The 22,200-nt window shown below is 52.1% G+C and overlaps 1 protein-coding gene across 3 annotated transcripts in view; it reads right to left on the minus strand.

Moving 5' to 3' along the window:
• The window catches only part of MINDY4 (MINDY lysine 48 deubiquitinase 4), a 102,702-nt gene that overhangs the window by 37,121 nt on the left and 43,381 nt on the right, over positions 1 to 22,200 (minus strand). For all 3 annotated transcript variants that reach the window (XM_082692480.1, XM_082692479.1, XM_082692478.1), the window contains exons 6-11: positions 19,468 to 19,526; positions 14,292 to 14,398; positions 11,688 to 11,804; positions 10,367 to 10,455; positions 2,170 to 2,271; positions 529 to 592 (exon numbers count right to left, since the gene is read on the minus strand). In XM_082692480.1, coding sequence (XP_082548606.1) covers positions 529 to 592; positions 2,170 to 2,271; positions 10,367 to 10,455; positions 11,688 to 11,804; positions 14,292 to 14,398; positions 19,468 to 19,526 — 538 coding nt within the window. The remainder of the gene's footprint in view (positions 1 to 528; positions 593 to 2,169; positions 2,272 to 10,366; positions 10,456 to 11,687; positions 11,805 to 14,291; positions 14,399 to 19,467; positions 19,527 to 22,200) is intronic.

Below are 22,200 nucleotides of genomic sequence, written 5' to 3' on the forward strand. Positions count from 1 at the left end.
GGCCCAAACTTAGATCAAAGGAAACAAACCAGGTCCAACAAAAGTCTTCTGTGAAGAGGGGGCGCGTCTGTGGAAAATGTCCCGGTGTCTGTATCCTCATGTCTCCCATTTCTTTCCCTTACTTGGTCATACCGGGTCTGGTTTCACGGCTGGTGCTCTGTCCCCCACTCTCTTAACTCCCCCTCCATCTCCCTGCCACCCCCCGCCCTCTCACAACCCTGGCGAGGGAGACACAGAGGGACAGAGACGGCTGTGGTTTGGCCAGAAGGCATCAGGCATGGCCCGCTTGTCTCTACAGTCTCCACGTGACAGGGCGCCCTTCAGCCTTTTGGCCCCAAGGGCAGTTCTGGCGAGCGTCCCCCTACCCAGCGCCCGACGCCCACCCCAATCCCAGGTGGAGGATCCGCTAGTCTGGGCTGCAGGGAGGGCTGGCCCGTGCCCAGCTGAGGGAGGATTTACTTATATATGAAAGGAGACCGTCCCCAAACAAAGCCAAAGGTTGCGTGATAATTTTCCAGAAAGCCGTACTGTTTCTAAGACTCCATCTGCTTTGTATTTCCCTGTTGGACTGAACTGCTGTGTTCCCGAAGCCCTAAAAAGGAAAGGGAGATGCATGAGTCCTCTGTGTGGAAAGAAGATGTGCCCTTGAGCCAGGGGGAAACCACATGTGCCATTAACTGAGGACAAATCAAAAGGGGGCTCTGGAGGAAAGAACAGGACCAAGGGTTTCTCATTTCTCCCCCGCTTAGAACTCACCCACTGGCGTGGGCCCAGAGGATGCCGCGAGTGGGGGTGGGAAAAGGAATGGAAAAAAGATGGCAGAAGGAGAGCTCAGGGTAACCAAACCCACGTCCTGGCACTAGTGAGCCTGCCTCTCACCCACAGCCGACAGACTTCCAGACGGAGGAATGCTGACTTGCCCTTCGCTTTCAGGGCCCTGAGGAATTCCAGCCTCCAGCCTAAGGCTCCCCACCCTGACCCCATCAGCGTCTGTTTACACCACACATGCCCGGTGAGGCAGGCACAAGAAGCGGGGTTTGGGTGTGGGGCCCGCGGGACCATTAGCCTGCCGCATAGGCTGGGAGCAGCTGCTGCCTCTCTCGGGCCTTCTGTATGCTTATCTGCAAATGGATGGAAACAGAATTTTTGCCCCATTTGCTTTCAGGGCTGCCATGCGGATCCTAAGGGCCGGGATTAATGCGTAGTAACGTATTCACTGGAACACAGGTACCAAGGACAAGCACTCCATGGGAACAGCAACAATAGTTCCTAACGCTGACACTTTAGTATGTGCCGACATGGTCCTAAGTCCTTCACGTTTATCATTACTTACGGTTTACTTATATGGACAAATGATTTAAATGGATAGATAATATCATTTATTGTACATAATTTACTTATAGTGACTCATTTAATTCTCACAGTCACTCTACCAGATACTCCTTACTTAACTGGTATTTTCTAGATGAGTAAATATGAAGCACAGAGAGGTTGAGTCAATTGCCCAAGATCACACAGCTAATAAACACAGCTAATAAACAATAGCCTCTGGAGCCCCTTCTCTTAAGCACTATGCTCTACTGACCATTCTACCCCAGGAGAGTGTAGTCTTTGGCCCCAAAAGGCACCCCTTTTGCTAAAGCTTAGCCACGGGCCTGGGAGGAAGTGATGCCTCCACTCGGAAGGGCTGGACTGAAAAGCTGGCAAACCACCCATGTGGATTACATAGATGGTGTCCTCCACCTGCAGTCACATAGAGGTGGCAGGGGACATCTCTTCCTCCAAGGAACAGGGTTCCAAGCAACAAAGGGAAAGGAAGCATGCTTTGGGGACCAAGAGAGAGGTAGGAAGCAGAGGGCGACTGGTTCCTGAGAGGTCTATGGTTTTCTCAGATGGGATGTGTCTCCCAAGTTTCCCCAGGGAGGAAGGCCAGGCAGACACGGCACCCCTCCCCCAGGTAGAAAGGAAACTGGAGCAGCATGGAGTCCCCTCCAGGCCTCTCTGTGTGCAGGGAGGCCTCCCTGGGCTCGTGCTGGCTGGCGCCCGGGAGGACACACAGAGAAGCGGGGTGGGCAGATGATTCCAAGGCAGGAAAGCACAGAGCCAGCTTGCCTGCAGCTGGGCCACTGCATGAGTGCAGCCCCATGCACAGCCCTGGGAAGCACTCACAGTGTGACCACGGCTCTTTCCCGGCCCCCGGCCCGCCACACGATGTCCGCGATGGCCAAGGCAAGGCAGTGACTCCTGCGGGCATTGGAAGGCTGCAGCTGCCTGAGGAGGAAAAGGAGAGCATGTTTATGCCTGTGAGGACACAAGCCACAAGGGATGAGGCAGCCCTGTAGCAGATGGCCTATTCTTTCCTCTGACACGCAGAGAGGGCTCTGCAGCCCAGGGACTCCATCCAGCCAGGCCTCCTCCGATGAGAGCCAAGGAAGAGCCCTGATGGAGAGGCCCTGGGTGGGGCTGGAGGAGAAGCAGGTCAAGGAACTGGCCCCGGGTGAGCAGAGGGAATCCTGGAGGCTTGGCAGGGCCGTAATCTCTAACAGAGCCCAGGAGGCCACGCTGAACATGCTCGGGAGCTCCTGCCACCCCAAGGAAAGTGAGCCATCCCAGCCAAATGTCTGGTACCGCCCTGACCCAGCCTTGGCCACTCCCAGCAACCGGGCCCCTGGAGACAGCGGCTGGACAAGCAGGTGCCCTTAACTCCCACCAGCCACAGGAAATGGTGGGAAAGCACCCTGCCTTGCTTACTTAGATATAGGTTGTGGGATGCGGGAGAGGGAGGATCCAAGGTGAACTCTGGGGGTTTAGTGGGTGCACAGTGGGGCCACCCACTGAAATGAGAAATACAGAGCAGAGAGGAGGACTGGGGGAGCAACTGGAGGTACAGGCGGGACCCTCTAGCTGAAGCTATCTGACACATGGAAAGCCCAGGAGAGCATTGGGGCTGAAGACAGGGTTATGCTGCACCAGCATGTGAGGAGCCCTTGGCCCTTAGGGGGTTGAGATTTCCCAAATGGAGTTTGAGGAAGGGCAGAGGTGGCAGACAAGGATGAAACCCCAAAGGACTCTTGTATACCAGGGACACAGAGGAAGGCAGGAAGGGGCATGGCAGAAGGGAGATGGTGCTATTACAGAATCCTAGGAGCAAATGAGCTTTGAGCAAAACAGGCAGTCAGCAATGTCAAAAACGGCAGAGAGATGCGTATGATAAAACTGGTAACACAGAAGCCCTGGTGCATGAAATGAGCAACAGGCTAGAACAGGCAACAGCCTGATAGAGACACTCCCTTCAGTTTCACCTTTCCGGGGCTCTGAAAGCTGTAGTTCTTGTCCACCGCTGCAGTCTGAATTTTTTCTAAGTTCTTAGGAAAATTAAACTCTTACAAAAGCAGTCTGAGTGTTAGAATCTTCCTAGCCATGATGCCATGAGGAAGACCCTGCTGGGGCTCAAAGGAATGCATAGCAGGGTGGGGGGCAAGGGGTGAGGGTGGGGGTTTTTTATGTTTTTAGTGGCCCACTAACACCTGAGCTCCATGCTGAGCTGTGCAGGGGAGAAAGAAAACTGAAGAAACGGGGACCAGAAGACCAGGGACACAGGTCATTCCCCAGTGCCTAAGACACACAGCCAGTAGTCTGTATCCAGGCTGACCAGTGCCCTTAAAATGGGAGGCAAATGGCAGAGCCATCCCTCAGTTTCCCCTTCCATAAACTGGAGACGACACTAGTACCTGCCCCGTAGCATTGGGAGCTTTAAACAAGGTGATGTGTGTATGGGCTGTGGTCACAGGATGAATGATCAATAATGGATACCTATCATTATTGTTTTTATGGAAACATCACGTCCCCACGTTGGCTGTGGTGACAGGAAGGTGAACTCCAACCATCTGGTGTGAAAGTGACAGCAAGCCCCTGACACCAGGTCATCCTTCAAACATAATGAGACAAACAGCAAGTCCTCAACCACTTGAAAAATGAAATGGCAGCCTGCCTGCTACTTGTGCAGCTTCTGGAAGCCTGCCATGCTCCCCGAGGAAATGGTTACCACACCATCACTAAACCGGGCAGCCTGGGCTGTGGGGAGATCACTGGTCAGGGTCACCATCAACTATGAAAACAAAGGTGAGGAAATGTTGTGCTGGGTTTCCGGAGAAGTGATGCCAAGGACAGAGAGGGGCCTGCAAAGCAGGGCTTGTCACACAAAGGAGAAAGGATTGGACATCTATCCCCTTGGATTCAGAACCTATGAAAGTTGACTTCATCATCCCCACAGCTCCTGTTTCCTGCCCTGCCCCCACCCAGGTGACCGTCACATCCTGTCAAATACATCTCCTTGCCCATCCCCTTCCTGTCCCCTGCCCGGGACCCGTGTGCCCTGCTCCCCAGCTGAGTTGTTCCAGCCAGGGCTTGACCAGCATTTCTGCTCCGTCTTGTCCCTGTGGGCTCTTCCTATAACACAGGGGTGACCAGGGTACTCCCCAGTTAGAACCCTTGCTGTGGCCAGGAGTTGTGCAAACTTGTGTCTGGACTGTAATCTCTGCCTAGAACATCTATGCTGGGAAACCTGCAGACATGGACCTAAGAGGTCACCTTTCACACAGCCACTGTGTTCTACGCTAAACAAGTCATGTGTCTGACTGAAATCTTCTCAGTGTAGCCACAAATAAGATCTGAAAAGCCGACATATACTGAGTACCTATCATGGGCCAGGCACTGTTAGAAATACTTCACATGTATTATTTCGTTAGCCTTTAAAGCTACCCTAGAAAGGCAGCAGTATTGTTGCTTTTAAATGGGAAAATGAGGCACAGAGCCTAAGAGATTCACCCAAAGTCACACAGTAAAGTTAGAAAAATTAAAACAGCATTGAGGGAGGAAGGAGGACTTAGGGAACTGGAACCAATTGTCTGGAGCTCTTGGCCGTAGAACCCAGCAACCCTCTGTCTTCAAGCCCATCTCTTGGGCGCCGTCCAACGCTATCAAGAGACCTGGCTCTTTGGTCCGGCCCGTGTCTTTCTGATCTCACAGACTGGTTAGAGACCCTCTTTCTACACACAGTCCTCATTCTTTTCACTGGCTTCCATTTAGAAAAACTTCCAGTGTCTCCCACCCTTTCCTGGGCCCCAGTTTGCCATCTTTCCGGGAAGACACAATGGAAAAGTGCAGCAGTCGGGGCTGCGTTTGGTTCCTGGCTCCCAGGCCTCAGGGAAGCCCCCTGCCCTCACTGGCCTTCGCCTTCCCACACAGATGCTGACACTGGCCCACGTGCCCCCAAGCATCATTCCAGCATTGCCCTTTCTGCCATGTCACTGGCCGCAGGGTAGACAGGGCTGTCCTTGCAGACGATGAGACGAAGGGGGTGCTGTGCTGAGTCACCCCGAGTTCAGCCTCACCAAGGAACTCCCTGCTTTCACCTACAAAACCTCAATGACAAGGGTGGCTCCTGTGTTGCCTTCATCGGAGGTCTGTGGCTCTTCTAGGCCTGCAGGGGAGTAAGACTCATTGTCCCTTCCCAAAGCCACCAGCACAACCCCTCTATGGGGAAAAACATGGAGTCTTGATGCCTGGCTCTGTCCTCCCTGATGGAGGAGAGGCCAGCTGCCGGCCTGACGGAGTGGGTCCTGATGAAGCCAGACAGGCCCACAGAAAAAAACACCATCCCTGCCAAGAGGCCTTTATTTCGGCATGACTTCCCTGGAGGGCGCAGTCAATCCCCCACGCTGCTTTCACAGAATCGCTCCCCATCGGTGGTGAGCAGAAGGCATGAGGAGGGGCCCCACCGCCAGCCCCAGTGTGGGAAGGCCCACAGGTCCTTCAGGGGCCCCCGTGGGGCCCAGAGTTGGGCAGCAGCAGATGCTGCGTGGTGTGGGGGGCCAGGCCACCATGGTGTTCCTGAAGAGGAAAGGGGAGTCACCTGACTTTTTTTTTTTTAATTGGGTCATTTCTGAAATCCTGGAATTTCAAAGTCAAAAGGAAGTACTAAAGCCTCGGACCTAGCTCAGCACACAGCGCCCAGGCAGAAAGGTCAACGGCCTGCCCACCAGTATTCAAATTGTATGATTAAATTAATGGGCATGAAGAGGGGCTCCTACGGAGCTGTCACCCTTTGCTCACAAGAGCTGTTTGCTGCATTACTCTTAGTACTTCTGTATGGAGTTCTTCCAAAGTAGGGGATGGCGGGGGGGGGGGGGGGTGGCGCGGGTTGTGCCCTGAAGGCCCCTGTAAAACACAGAGCTGCACCTTGGTCACTGAGAGTCTGTCTGGGGATCCAGCACTCGAGTGTTCCAGACACACACCAGCAGCCTCGTGGGCCCAGCCGCTTCTGACCTCTCTGGCTCTCCTGTTGCCCGGAGTCTCCTCTGGGGCACAGCTGAATGGGATGGCAAACAGAGCGCCACTGCAGATGCCAGGAGTAACCCTGCGGGAGCACCATGCCTCTCTGAGCCTCGGTTTCCCCCCATGGTCCCACCTGCTTGCATAGCCCTTGATGACTTATAAAGGACTGTGTCTGCATTTCCTTGTTGAGTCTAACTTGGGCAAGACAGAGATTCCTCAGTGGAGAAGGTGAGACCCAGCAGCCCAGGTCTCCAGACCCAGCCCTGCAAGGCCTCACCACCCACCAAGCAGCAATCCAGACTCAGCGCTCCCTTCTGTCCTCTGCCTCCAGCCCTGGGCAACAGCCCCTTGCTCCCCTGGGCTTTGTTTGACCCAAGCCCTAGCTTGAAGCCAGAAGAAGTCTCTCCGCCCAAGCCCCAATTGTTCTCCAGCCCCTGAGGCAGGCTGTAACCTCAGCAAACTCAGCCCCATGGCAGGGGAAGTGGGAGAAAGAAACACAGGACTCTCTCTCTCTCTCTCTCTGTGTGTGTGAGTGTGTGTGTAGGCATCTGGTGCCCGTTGCCTGTAGCCCATCACCACCGAGACCTCCCCCAGCTTGTCCCCCTGTGAGCTACCTCTTCCCTAGCTTCTGCCAGAGCCCCAGTAGATGGAAGCAAAAAGCCTGCCCACTCAGCCTGTGTGGAGATGAGCCCTGGTAGAGAGGGGCAGGACTTACAAGGAACACCCATAGTTGTGGGGCTCCCAAGAAAACTGAGGTAACTCTTCTGCAGCATGAATCCTTCCATGCTTCCAGGAGGAGGGGGTCCTGTCCAGTAGGCCAAGTTCCCTGTTTACTCCACACGGACCTCTTCTGGCTGAGCCAGGCAGCCAGACTTGGGCTCCTTCCCACCTGGCACACCCCTACATATACCGCCCCCCCAAGCAGCTCCTTCTTCCCCCTTCTCCCTCTGCCTACCCACTACTGCCCCTAGGACCCAGCTCAGACATAGCAGCCAGCCACCAAGGGCCTTAGGTCTAGGCTGGTCCTGACTTGTCTCTCAGAGTCCCAGCTGATGGGCAGCCCATGGGAGCCAAGGCTGCATTCCCTCCCCCTCCCCCCCAGCAAAGACCTGATGGAACTCTCCATCTAGTCGGTGCTTAAATAGACACCTGTCAGTGTAAACTGGGGCCTGAGGCCACGCTCGGCCAGTGGCTGGCTTGCAGATGGTGGGAGGTGGAGAGGACCTCACTTCCCACTGCTGACTGCTGACCCGGTGTTCTTTCTACTCAGGGCCTGAATTGCACCCCCAACCAGGATGGCTTTCTGCCATCCAAGCCCTGGCTCCCCTCTCTGGTGTGGAGAGCAGAGCACTCCCCGGAGAATGTACCTGTGGATCCAGAGGCTGGAACATCCCCTCAGTCGTGTGTGGGGTGGGTGACAAGAATCAAGCCTGCCTTGTGTGTGCCCCAGGGAGAAACAGCCCTTCCTGGAACGAACTTAAACACCCCATCCCAATCATTGGGAAACAATCCACAACTTCCCCCCAAATACAAAGACCAAGTTCAAAAGCAGCTCTGAATGAGAAGAGGGCTGAAATGAATTTTGAGACATGTCCCCCGAGGGCCAAGGCCAAGGCTTGACCCAAGCAGCTGGTAAGACCCCGAGGCCCCTCTGACAGCAGAGCCCTGTCCCATTGGCCACCCCCAGGTCTCATCCTGCTTCCCCTCAAACCCGGCCCCGGCCACCCCACACAACTCTCTGCTCCCCTCCCCACCCTGTTCTCACTGCCCTCAGGCCTCTCTCTGCACATGCTGTTCTCCTTACTGGAACACCATTCTCTCCCCTCCCTGTGAGTCTGGATAACTCATGCATTTGTGTATGTGTTCATTCAACAAAAATTCTGAGGGCCTCTTCTGTGGCCTAGGCCCTGGGCTAGATGCCAGGGGCAGGCTGTGAACCAGGCGGCCCAGGAAGGCCCCTGTTCTCATGGGGCTGGTGCTCCCAGGGGGTGGGGCAGTAGGAGTGTGTCCATGGACAGGTAACGATGTCGGGGAACAAGGGCACCAAGGGGAGGCCTGGAAGCAGGCCTGGGGTTTGTCTCCACTAGAGAAGGCCTCCCTGATGTTAAGGTCTCTGTGGAGTGAGGAGCCCTGGAAGAAGTCTGAGGGGTGTGCTGGGAGGGAGAAATTGAGGGAGAAACGAGCAAGTATGTGAAGCCAGTTGAGAGCCCTGATGATCTCCAGACCTCAGCGGAATCCAAATATCACCCCTCCAATAGGCCTGCCTCCCCGCCTTCAGGTCTGGGGGAGCACTGAGCATCTGGCATAACCCCTAGAGACTTCTATTTGCCTGGCTCCCATGCTCAATTGTAGCTGCCATGAAGGTAAGGCCACGGCTACCCTCTGGAGCCCTGTATGCCCTCCCAGCTCCTGCGAAGCCCTCCTGGGCATGCTTCTATCCAGTGCAAGGAAGGCACATGGGCGGGCAGGTGCACGTGCACTCAGGGACAGTCCCTGCACCCTCTGAGGGCAGACAGAGGTCCCTCATTTAGCAAGTTCCACTCAGTTAGGAGCATTCCAGAACATCAGACACTGTGCTGCCTCTCCAGGATAATTGACAGCGGGGTCTCTGCCTGCACTGTGGGCAGCACTTGGCTAGCTGGCCGTTCAGAGGCCCTGCACGGACAGGAGCAGTTATGTTTGGACTGGTAGGGGGTGGGCGGGTATGGAGGAGAACAAGGATGAGGCGAGGTCCTGCTGTGGAAATGTTAGGTCACTCTGCTCTGGTTATAGCTGGGTTATGCTGGTAATCAGCATCTTTGAGCTTGAGACAAAACACTTTGATGATTACTTTGTAATTAGTTATATTATTAGAGAAATTCTAAAATGCCAAGCATGAAAAGCTACCTAAGGCAAAATCCTCTAAGCTGGTAAAAGATGTTTTATTTGTCCTGAGCTTGGCAGGATAGCTGGGTAATTCAGCATCCCTCCTAGGAATCTGAACATGGACAAATGGGGAATGGGCCTTGTTGCTTAGAAAGCTTAGAAGCTTTCTTTTTTTTTTTTTTAAAGGCACTGAAATGTCTACATCAAAGAACAAGTCCCTTTCATTAAAATTCAGGAACTGGCAAAGCTCAGCTGTGATTTTAGAATCTGTTTAATCACAACTTTTGGGAGGAGAATGGAGGTCTTTACTAGGCAGGAGGACTCTTCTGGGGTGCTAGAAACATTTCTCTTTCTTGATCTGGCCAATAGGTTGAGGGGTGTGGGATTTTATAGTAACTCATTGAGCAGAACACACAGGAGTCATGTACTTTTCTGTGTGCATGTTATTTTTCAAAGAAAGAGAAAGAGAGAAAAGAACACATGCCAGTTCTGTAGCTCTGGGGGTAAGTGAGCACAAGCTAGTCACTGGGCACACAGGGAGATGAAAGAAGGCCATCCTCAAATTGGCCATCTAGCCCCCGCCCTGGCCAGCACCTGGCCAATCCTTCTCTCTTAGCCCCAACCACTGTCCCTCAACCGCACAGAGCATTCTGCCTGCATGGAGATATTCCAGAAAAGTCTGCGGAGTGAGTGAGAAGGAGAAGGAGGTGCCCATGTGCAATCACTTAATGTGTGAGGTGGAAAACAAATGGCCGAAGGGAGTGGAAGCAATGCACTGTGGGGCCGGCTGGAATGTGTGGTCGTGGCTGTTGGCAGAGGTGAGGTAACACGGGGAGGGAGGGGAGACCTGGCCTCAGTCGAAGGGTCAGCGGGTTGACGTGGGTGTGGATGGGACTTGGGCAGCCGCTGCACTCAAATGCTGAGGAGGGGGCAGCCTTAGTTTCGATGCCATTCCCACGGCGACTGGCCCGTGGAACAGGACTTAGAGACAAATGCACGCAGGTCATTTAAACAGGGCAGCGCTGGCCCTGTAAGCCAGTCCGTATTTCCCTTTCCAGAAGACAGGAAGTATCAGGGAACACACACGCTTCCTTGCTTGTTTTTTCTGGACACTGAGGAGAAGCCTTGGGAAAGGAAGATATTGCCAGAATGAGCGCCGACTTACCGAACGCAGTCAGCTTCACTATCTCCTTCAAACAGGAGTTTTTGTAGGACACAGCCTTGGACAGCTGCCAGAACACCGCAGGGACCCCCCTGCAAAGAAGGACACATATTAGTGTCAGTGAGGACTGACCCAAGGCCAAGTTGTCTGTTCCTCCAGAACCAGCCTCTGGCCACAGGTTAAGACACAGGGCCACCAAGCCACTGCCTCCAAACGCAGGCCTTTGATATGCCGAGTCCTTCTACAGAGCACTGAGGCTGCTCACAGAGAAGGGCTGACAAAGACCCCAGGACCCAGAACTGGAGGAAGGAGCAAGTCCGCATGTCTCACAGGAGGAAAGCAGGCCTTCACAACCAGTCGGCTGTAAAATCAAGTACATCACCATAGGTCCCCAGTCATTCAAGGAAATGTTTCCAAGTCCAAGTGCTGAGGGTGTCAGTGGTTTACTCAGCCTTCAAGACCCATCCTAAAGGCCTCTTTCACCAGGAAGCCTTCCCTGACATCTCAAAAGCCCCTTCAACAGCTCCTGCTCATGGGAGCAATCTTTGCCCAGCTGTGGCCTGCCTCGGCACCCATTAGGTATATCTCTGTCCCCCGGCCCCCCACGTTAGAGGAAGAAGTCTCCTTGAGGGGCTCACCCCGTTCAACAAGTACAAGGATTATCAGAGTAGCAGGCATGGGTACCCTTGAACTGGGGGTGGAGGAAGATGTGCTGATCTTGGCCAAACTAGGGACAGAGGCTAACTTAAGGGTCTTGGGGCTCTTCCTCAGGCAGTGAGGGCCAAGGGGAGGCTCTTGGGGCTTGAGTAACGGAACCTCATTGGGCTGCTAGATTTAGAGTATCTTCTGGGCCTCAAAGTGTATGACTCAGGAAATGTGTATACACCGTGCCCAAATCGTGCCCTCGTGCACCTACATTTCCTCGTCTTAGAACACACCTCCTCCTCGCGCACTTCTTCTCAAAGCCTTCCCTTTATTCGTGATGTCTCCTGCCTCAAGTGGCCTCTCTCCAGTCCTACCTGTAAAACCACTTCCCAGGACTCTGCCTGAGGACCCCCTCTGAGGCCCCCAACTGAACACAGAGCCTCCTTCTGCCCCTCTCAGAGAGGATTCTGGACACTGAGGAGAAGCCTTGGTAGGGGATGGGTCACATTCCCCAGCTCTTGCTCTGCCATCTCCAGTCCTGGGTGAGCACTCGGCAAACATGGTGCTGGTCAGCACGGGCTAGCTCAGTGAACTGCAGGACACCTGGCTCTGCCTGCGGCAGGCCCCCCCCCACCCCCACCCCGCAGCGATGTCCCTGGGGAACCTAGAAGCGACCTGCCTTGTTCTGCACGATGCCGTATCTTAATGAGGCTTTGTCACTAAAGGAAAAACTCTGAAGCTTCCATTCCTCGTTGAAACAGCAAAGGCTGGAGCCAAACAGAAGGGCCTTTATGTCCTGTCAAAAGAAGAGAGAGTTTCATTAGATGTCTTAAAGGCAAACAGTAATGCGCCGCCCAGTGTCCGGACTCCCTCAGGAGCCGCTCCCGAGTTCTAGCTGAGCAGCCCGTTTTCCAGCAGGCTCATTGATTTTTCTTTTCATTTTGCAGACTCATTCTTCTAGTATTTGCAAAGAGAAAAACATGACCCTGAGGGTCTTACCTCTGAAACATCCATAAACAAACCTTCCTGTGCTGACCCACAGGCCCAAGGCTTTGCAGGCTCCTTAGAGGAAACCTGAAACCTAAAACTGTAGTTTCAGAAGGGACGTTCGAGGTCTTCGACTGTGCACTACAATCACCTGTAAGGGCGTAACAATCCTGAGGTTCGGGCCACGTGCCAGCCCAGCTAGATTAGAACCTCTCAGTGGTAGACCCCAGGGGCTGTCATTTTAAAAGCTCTCCAGGCAATACCAATGTGCAGCTACGCTGGAAAACTGGTGCCGTGAGGCAGGCTTAGCAACCTATAACCCATGGGCCAAATTTGGCCCCCAGCATGTTTTGTAAATAGAGTTTTATTGAAACATAAAAACACTCATTGGCTTATATTTTCTCTTGTGTTGGCTTTCACATTGCAATGGCAGAGCTGAGCGGTTGCAACAGAGAGCCTAAAATAGACGATGTGGTCCTTTATAGAAAGTTTGCCAGTCCCTACTCTAGTACCATCCCTTACTACATGCAAGAATCTCCTCTATGCCATCACCTACAAGTGGTCTCCCATGAACTCAACTTGAACCCCAACTACCCAGTGAAGGGGGGGTTCCCACTGCCTATCAAGGCAGCACCTCCATTTCTTCACAGCTCTGTCTTCTCTAAGCTTCTGGCTGATACTGATCTCACTGTTCATATCTCATAAGCCCAAGCCCCACCCTCCAGAGCCCCAGAAAGTGCCAACCACTCCCCCTGACCAGCCTGGGAAGGCAGAGCCTCCCCCCAGATGCCCTCTCATTTCAGCTACCTCCTCTCTCCCACCATAGCTTTACATCCAAGGTCTCAGAAAGCCAACACATGGGCTCTGTTGTCACATCTCCAGGTCAGATCTTTCCTACAGATTCAGATTACTTCATTTCGGAATCAGTTCTTTTTTATTTTTCATTTAGTACAAGAAAGTCTTGGTGACAGACGCATTTGTCTACATGTCATCAAACGTGGGCTAGCGGCACACAGGAGAGAAGGCTGGATGAAATTGTCTGTCAGGGCTTTGTTTCCCTTCTTACATCAACAACAATCCATGTATTTGAACTGAGTTTTTCAAGAGCCTAGGAAACATAGGGACTGGAGTTTTATGACCAAAGCCCATGTCTGTTCTCTTAATCATAGAACAGCTGCCAGCTAGGCACAGTGGGGTCACCAGGTCACCGAGTGGCAAGCCTAGAAGCCTGGGTGCTATGGAGGCTGTGTGCCCGGGGCCCTCCATTTCTCTGGATGGGCCTCAATTTTTTAGCTGCTTTTAGAGATGCTGCTGCTGCTGCTGGGTGGTCTAAATTTAGGGGTCTCAAAGGGCCCTTCCCAAAACAGGTGTGTTCACTGCAAAGAATCACAGCCCTGTGGATACAGAGAGCCTGAGCACTTATTCCCAGGCCTGAGGCCATGTAAAAGTGTCTGACCCTCCTCCAGTCCCCCTACCCTCCATGGTTTGAAAAGAAGGAAAAAATGGGAAGGGAGGAAAGGGAAGGCATAAAACTTCTAGAAAAATCTTTGACTTTTTTAATCTGTGTGCTGAGTAAATATTTATAGGTGGGAAGAAAAGAGGGTCAACAGTGTCCCCAAGCGTTTTAGCTTTTTTTCCTGCATCCTGGCTCAAGAGCCAGTGGAAGACAGCGGGAGTGGCATTCCATCAGCAACTGCTGGCCAAGGGGAGGGGTGAGGTCATCTGGCAGCTGATATGGTAAGGAATCCAGGGCATCCCTGCAGAGGAGGTTGACAAGGCCAGGAACCTGCTCCCTAAGTCCTATGACCTCAAGTCCCTCCAGGAGGCCAGTGGTGTGAACCCAACAGTGCTGAGGAATTATTAACACCCACCTGTCTGTCCTCCCTTACTGCAGTCCAGCCTTAGCCCAGCTTGGGAGATGAGTGTTAAAGAGCTGGTTTAATGAGGTCGGTTCTCTGCTGCTATTGCAGCTCTGGAAGCACCCGTTGCGTGTGTACGGAAGCAGCTCTGGGCCCAAAGAAGAACAAGACCCTGCAATGTCTGAATGGGAGGAGACTGTACCCTCACCCCTTCCGGGAGAAGACCAGGAGCCCCCTGACTCTCAGCTCAGGCTCTTCTCTACCACACCCGAATTTCCACTTTAACCATGACTGAGATGCAAGATCGATGGGACTAGAGGGATCGAAGCCATCTCACCCATACCAATTCACACCAAGACAGCATCAATTCACACTGCACCAATTCACACCAACTCAAATCAAGATGTATCAGTACACACTTTTAAGAGGACGCCTACCTTGGCCACTGAGAGGTCGACTGGCTTTGACACTATTTGCAGCTTGAGCATCGATGGGACTGGAGGCAGGATGACTTCTTCCTTTATCAATTCATCCTCCACATCCTCTGAAAGAAGGATCATGTGAACCCCTTGTTATGACCCATGGAGAACAGAGTAAGAAATCATTTGGGGTGCCTGGGCAGCTCAGTCGGCTAAGTGTCTGACTCTTGGTTTCAGCTCAGGTCATGATTTTGAGGTCATGGGCTCAAGCCCCACATCAGGCTCCACACTCAGCAGGAGTCTGCTTGCTCCCCCTCTGTCTCCCCCAGCTCTCTAAATAAATAAATAAATAAAATCTTAAAAGAAAAAAAAAAAGAATCATTTAACACCAAGGACATGGATGCATTTGAATGAAAGGAGGGCTTCCCTATCATCCACCTGCCTCTCCCCTTTGGGGCTTCCAGGTTTTCACCAGAGGGAAAAAAGGCAGAGTGAGGGCATTTGCTCCTTGTCACAGCCTGGTGCTGATCCACAGCACAAGGATTCCGCTAGAAAGTTCTGCCTGTGGACATGCAGTGAAACAAGAGCCTAGGGCTGAGGCCATGGAATCAGGCCCAGGAGAACCTCAGTCAGACAGCTTTCTTACAAAACGTGGGCATTCTGCACAAACCGATACCCCAGGCCAACATGAAGAGGGAGGGATTAGGAAAGAAAATGCCACCATTCCTGATAAAATAATAGTAACAGATTATCACTGTCGTGGCTTTCACTTACCAACCACTCATGTTTGAGCATCTAAGTCCTGTAACAGCCCCATCTACAGATGAGAACTGAGCTCAGAGAAGTAAAAGGACCGGCCTGACATCACACAGACGGAAAAGTGGCAGAGACAGGATCAAACCCAGGCCAATGTCTAATCGTTCTGCCATTCTGCCAGCCGGACCTCCCTGGACCTCCAGCCAGAAGGGACACTGAGTCAAATGCCACATACAGTCTTTCTAAAGCTGGAGCAATGGGGGCCCGGAGAGGGTCACAGCACGGTGTTGGCAGCCCCAGCCTGTGCCTTCCCAGCTGGCTGAGCCTCCCTCCCCACACTGTACCCACGGCCGCAGCATTTATCAGAACACTCAGGAAGGACCCAAGTGAAAACAATCCGAGGTAATTACTCTGGCAAAGCCAAGCAGACGAGTCTCCAGAGAGCCTGTTGAATCTGTTTTTTCCCCATTTTCCCAAGAGGAAACGATTATTTGAAAAGTACGCTACACTGCATAGAAATCAACATTGCCTCCCATAATTCTGTACATCGGGGACATGGTATTGTCCCTGCCTCACACCTTCTGGAGATGCTATCCAAAAGCCAACGTGTCCCTAGGACACATTCCTTATATCCTATTCTACAGTCTCCTTTTTTCCCCCGGGGGAGGACCAGGCACAGGATGAGGCCAACCCCCAGAGTACCAGCCCACTGAAAAGAAAACCATTCCACCTTTCGGCTGAACAAAATGTAAAAGTAAGTCTGGAATTGAAACGAGAATCTGAATTTAAATGGAAATCTTAGTTAGGACCTCTGAAAAAGTCACCCTGTGACCGTGACCTTATAAAAGTACCCTGAAGAAACAACCCGATAGACGTTCCCTCAGCAACGTGCATGGGTCTTAAAAACACGGTGCTGGGCAGAGAAAGCAAGAAGGCAGATGACATAGCAGAAGGCAACACGATTGACAGCCATGGCAAATACATACACACAAAACCCACGGCACATTTTGCAAGAACACACACAAGCAAACACACCGACTAAATGCTCGGGAATGGTGGCTTGAGGAGAGGAAGGTCATGGGAGTGTGAGGGTGGGGCTACAGGGAAATGAAAGAGAGGCAAGAGGAGGGGGGATGAGGAGAAAGAGGAAGAGGAAGGTGGAGAAGGGAAGGGAGCAAGAAGGGAGGTGAAGAGAAGGAGGCCGATGGGCAGGCTTTGTAAAGATCGATACTGAGCATGTTCCCTGGAGGAACAGAGATGTGTGATGAATTCAACCCTGGGGGCAGCTGAGGCCCAGAACAGAAGGGAAGAGTAACCGGAGTGACTCTACCAGGCCATGAGGGCTCTCTGCAATGCCCCAGTCCAGACTGTTTCCTGGAGGAACCCAAGGGGCAGTATTTAAGCCTATTTGGAGGCTTCTGTTTAGTCTGAGCTTGTCAGGGAGGGAACCGGGGCCAAAACGTGCTCTGCTCGGGGCTCCATGAAGTCAATCTAAGAATGAAAGCTGGGGGCCCCGGGGACGCAGACCGGGTGGAGCCCCCCCCAAGAGGAAGCAGCCATCCTTGACTGCTGCCAGGAGGAAGTTGGCCCCTGTGCAGGGATCTGGTTCGGGACCACATAGCAGGCCTTGGGCCCAGATGTGGTGGGACCGCCATGCGAAGGAAAAACAAAGCACTCCAGAATGACATGTTGGCCAAGCAGACAAAACCATCTGCAAATGCCGGTGGTTTGAGGATGCTATTTTTAAGGCCCTGGTATAAGTGTCTGGTTGAAAAAAAGGCAAGGGAGCTTGTCTCCCATACCATTTTATTCACCCTTTGGAGGAAAACATATAGTAAAACATAATAGAGGGCTATACACATCCTTCCCACTGACTGCAGATATCTTCCCTGGAAGTGCCCTCAACACCCCAGACTCAGGAATCTCAGCAGAGCACTCCTCCAGTCTTCAGTTCCAATAAAAGATTCTCAGAATGTCCCCAGCCCTCCTCCAGGGACCCAAGCTGAGACCTCTGCCCCGTCTCACACACCACGGGGATCCAGCCTCCAGATCATTCTACCCCTAGGTTGTCTCACACCTTGCCCACCCTCACTCCCACCACTATTCCAGGAATATGTCATTCTTTTTCTGGCTGTTCACTGAGCACTTCATTGGGCGTCCATGATGGGCCCAGGGTTGTTTGGGACAGTGGGAGAGTGGAGGTCCAAAGATGTGTAAAACACCACCCTTGCTTTCAAGGAGCTCACTGCCTAGAGGGAGACACAGAGCCCCAAGCAAATAGTATAACGTGAGTACTAAAACAGAGATTGTGGGGGGGTTTAAGAGCAGAGGAGGAGAGGCAAATAGTTCTGCCTTAGAGGGTCACAGACGCTTTCCATCAGAGCTAACTGTTGGAGCAGGGTCTTGAAACACCCAGAGGATTTTGCCAGACAGAACAGGGAACCAATCACACTCTTCTAGATTAGTCCAAGAGCCCCCTTACTGGTCTTCCAACATCTAGGCCCTTACCTCTACAATCTGTCCTCCACACATACCTAGAGGGAGCCCTAAACCCACAGAACTGCACACATGACTCACCAGCACAGAATCTTCAAGGGCTCTTTACGGACTAATGATTTACAGTCAAGCTTGTTAGCGCAGCACTCAAGGTCATCCTGGCCCTGCCACACCTTCGTTCCCAGCCTCGGCTCCCCCTAACCCCACACCTTCCCCTATGGGCTAGTCACCTCAAGCGAATCACTCTTTCTCACACTCCATGCCTTGCCCCCACAAGGCTTGTTGCCCATCTCTACTCGGCAAGACCTCCTCAACCTTCAGAGCCCAGGCTAAATACCTCTTCCCTATGGAAACTTCTGGAACCCACCACAGAACTGCATCTCTTGAAGCAGTGATGCACTGAGAACCATCCTCTAAATTTATGTGTTGTATCAGCAGACACCTCCCTTCCTCTGTCCCACCCAGCCCAGCCCTTCAAAAAAGCAAGGCCTCTTTTACTTCACCTTGATATACTTTCAACAGCCTCATCTATGCCCCGGCAAGTAATTGCTAATGAAAGTTTGCTGAGCTGAACCAAAGGAAAATGAATTGGGGTAGGGAAGAAAATGCTGGTCCTCTAACCAAATTTTATTCTCTGTCTCTGCCTTACCCCAAAGCTTCTCCTTCCCTTTCTCTTGATGACTGGTTTCTGTGATCTTCTACCTTTTATTTCCTTCCCCTTTTCTAAATCATTAGCTGAGTCACTAGCCAAGCGGCTGCCTCCCTCTGGAAAACACACACTTCAAACAAGTGGGTTCTGAGAGAATTGCTAAAAGCCTTCCTTCCAACAGAAGCCCTCTGGGTTCTGAAGGCCAGGAAGTGCTTCGTTTTCTGTCCAGACAGGAGTGGCTCTCACTGGAAAATCTCGAAGTACAGTGCTTTACAGAAAGGTTTCAGAGGCCGGTGCGTGCTGGCTCTGGACTTCTGTGTTGCCGTGTGTGGGACTGTCCCTTTCTGAGCCGGCCAGGCCATCCTGACCGGCCACCATTGCAGCTCTATGGAACTGTTCCCTCTGAAGTGAGCTGAGCAGAACAAACCAACCCCTGCCTCATTCAGACAGAGGCCCCAGCCTTTCAACTCCATCAAAGCAAACTGTTGGGCTGCACGTCTCACATGAGTAACTTCTAAAGATCACGTGGCTCTTTTTCCTTCCACTTAAAAGGGGTGCTTAAAAGGAGAGGAAAAGTGTCTGAACGGCCTGGCAGGTAGATTGCTGACTTCCGGAAGAAGAGCAAATGTCCACGGCACTCAGGCCTCATCCTTTCAAGTCTGGGCGCTGCATCACCGTCATCTGTTCTACTACTGCTTTGCCAAGCCCCGCAAACACAGCGGTCTTCGGGGCCGAGAGAATCACAGAGAGGGGAGACAAAAGACGGCTTCAAAACTAAAGAGTTCCAGAAGAACATGTTCTCTGTCTTGATGAGGGAGAGCGCTGACATGGACGTACACGTGTGTGAGACTGCATGGAGCTGAGCACTTAGAGTGTACACTTACACACTTCATGCTATCTTGTGCCTCCATGATACATTGATCAGGTTTTTTACAAGGATGATCTACCCCAGGCAGAGCTGTCTCTGGAGACCTTTGTAGGTTCAGAATAGCCCTAAAAGAGTCTCTAAATGCACAAGAGGGTCCTCTGCACTCCCCCAACCCCCACCCCCAACCAGTGTGGGTCCAGAAATGCCCAGATGTGTTATAAAATTTCTCGAAGACAGGAAGACGGAAGGCAGAAGACAAGAGCCACCACGAAGAGAGAAGTCTTGTCTACTCCCTGGGCTAGCCTCTCCTTCCTAAGGGCAGGTGGGAGGAAAGGCGCCCCCAGACCCCCACCACCTTCCAGACGGAGCAAACAGAGCCCTGAGGACCCTGCCAGGCAGAACAGAGAGACAGCGGCAACACCTACCAAGTTGGAGGACACTCAGTTCGCCATCAGCCTTGTTGGACGCTGGCAACTGATTTTTCCTAGAACAAAAGAAAATGTCAATGTACCAGAGGAAAACGACACCGAGATACAAGCAGCAGAGAAGAATGCGGGGAGCAGTGGATGGGGGTTCAGGGGATGGTTCTCTCCAGCGCCCCCTGCCATTCAGGCCTGCCTCACATAGTCACTCTCCCTCTCTGCGCCAAGGGTGCCTTCACCGGATGGGACCAAATGGCCAAATTGCAAGGTGCCTTGCAATTCTGTGTTCTCACAGACACACACACAGATGCACACCAGTCAATGCAGAAAACCCCATAGTCTGATGCTTGCCAAGAACCAAATGCAAATGTATCTTGCTGATGTCACTGTGAGACAGCTAGAAAACATACACGCACACACGCACGCACACAGGTACATGCGTGTGCAAATCAAGTGCTTGTCATCACTATGCAGATTTTTTTTCAGCATGTCTCTGTTTTCTTTTTCATTTGTTTCTCTTCTCCCAGTTTTCTTATAAAGCCATCAGCAGCCATGTCTAAGAAACCTCTAAAATGCATCAAAAATCTGTCCTGGGAGTCTGATTAGTAAGTTCAGGTATGTACATGTGGAGCTTTCCCAACAGGGCCCACCTGTATTTCAGCTCTCTTTAGATATATTTTTCCCCTCCACCATGCATCAATCTGGAAAATCTTTTTTTTTTTTTTTAAGAATGCATTAAGAATAACAATATTACATCACTCTCTGAAAACCCATTTACTATGTTAAAAAATGACAGCCCTTTTGAACATGGCATTGAAATATATTTTCCTCCAACATCATTGCAGGGTAAGATATGATTGAAGTAACAATCGTAATCTTGCTGTGCTACGTTCTATTGAATTGGCTTCCTCCTGAAGATGTATGAAGGGGTGTGAGTGGAGGATCACGGAGGACGCACGGTACCAGATCTGGGCACACATACTGCTTCGGACTCCAAGTTTCTTGCTCTGGCCCAGAGTGCTGGAACCACAGAGCACCTTCCCCTACCCTCCCAGGCAGGCCTAATCACCCCCTCACCGGGGTCAAGCCCATGTTCTTCAACTCAAAATCACAAAATTCCTACGTCTCTATGCTACCAGGGTTAGACAGGCGTTCTCTTGGGGACTGGTGAAAGAACACGCTGGAAAGCAGATCTAAGGCCTGGGGGGTGCATGAGAAGGAGGTGAAGGAGGAGGCAGTACAGATGCTGGGTCACAGCCACGGCAATGAGAAGCTATACCTTCACCAGAAGTTTCTGTCCCCGTACCTCTCCCACCGCCCCTGGCTCTGCCTCTAAAGGCTGAGGACCTGAGACCCACTTCTATCTGTCCCTTTTGTCACTCTTCCATCTGGAGACGAAGGCCAGATGCCTCCCTGTTTCTGAAAAGTGAGTATTGAAGCACGGTGCTAAGGGCCTCTAACATCTGCTTTGAAACATCCACGCAGGGAACAGCAGGAGCAAAGGCATCTCTGGAACATCCCCAAGGAAAGAGCATCTCTCTTGCACCTGTCTCTGCTCTCTGCCTCTGGGTCTCTCACCCAGATCACTGGAATAGCCTCCTCGCTGGTTTCCCGACCCCAGTGTGATGCCCCACCCCATGCCGGCTCCCCACGTCTTCACAGGGCTGTCAAAACCATCTTTCTAAAAAACAAAACTGACTGTGTCACAACCTGGCTGAAGTTCTTCAAGGGTTTGCCATCATCACCACCCCCCAACAATAATATTTATAAAAACGACAGCAGTAAAAACAGCAAATACTCGCTGACTCCTTTGGCTGCTCCAGACACTGTGCTGAGTGCCTTGTAGGCAGCAAAAGCCGCCTGCTTCTTGGGGCAGACTTAGGAAGGAGCTGTTGTGCTGAGCCTCACGGAGATCCAGGATTGCTCCCAGGACATAGTAAGTGAGTGGCGGCACAGGAATCTGAAGCCAGGCAATGACCCCAGAGACAAAGGCAGCAACCACCATATACATGGCTTCCTTGAAAAATAAAATCCAGGATGGGGCACCTGGCTGGCTTAGTCAGTGCGGCATGCAACTCTTGATCTCAGAGTTGTGCGTTCCAGCCCCATGTTGGGTGTAGAGATTACTTAAAAATAAAAAAATAAATAAGCAAAGTAAAAGAAAATCCAGGCCCATTACGGTACCCTATGGGCTTCCCCTGAGCTGGCCACCTACTGCCCCAGCCCCCACTCTCTCTGCACCCTCAAGCTGCATGCACATTCCCTGCATGCTGAGCTCCCCAACCTCAGCCTCTATACCTCTTCCTACGTCCTTCAACTGGGGTAGAATGTCCTTCAGCAAACTCGTACTCATCCTCTACAGGTATGCCACTTCCATCTCACCTCCACACGTGCATTCATTCATTTCCTCCCCCACTCATCCAGCAAACACGTGGCTGTAATCTGGCAGGCCCACCTCCCTGCCCAAGGGAGACCCAGGCATACAAAATGAACAGACATAAATTGCAGTTTGACGTGGTACGGTTGGCTGAATGATGGCCTCCAAAGTTATCCTATGAATGGTACCGTATATGGCAGAAAGGACTCTGTAGATTGAACTAAGGAAAGGATCTTAGGATGAAAGAGGGTATCCTGGATTACAAGGGGGAGCAATATAATTGCAAGTGTTCTTGAGAAGGGAAGCCCAGGGAGACTGGACACGGAAGAGGAGAGGTGTGTGGTGCCGGGAGTAGAGGT

This window comes from Mustela nivalis, assembly GCF_964662115.1.
Source record: "Mustela nivalis genome assembly, chromosome: 12".
NCBI lineage: Eukaryota > Metazoa > Chordata > Mammalia > Carnivora > Mustelidae > Mustela > Mustela nivalis.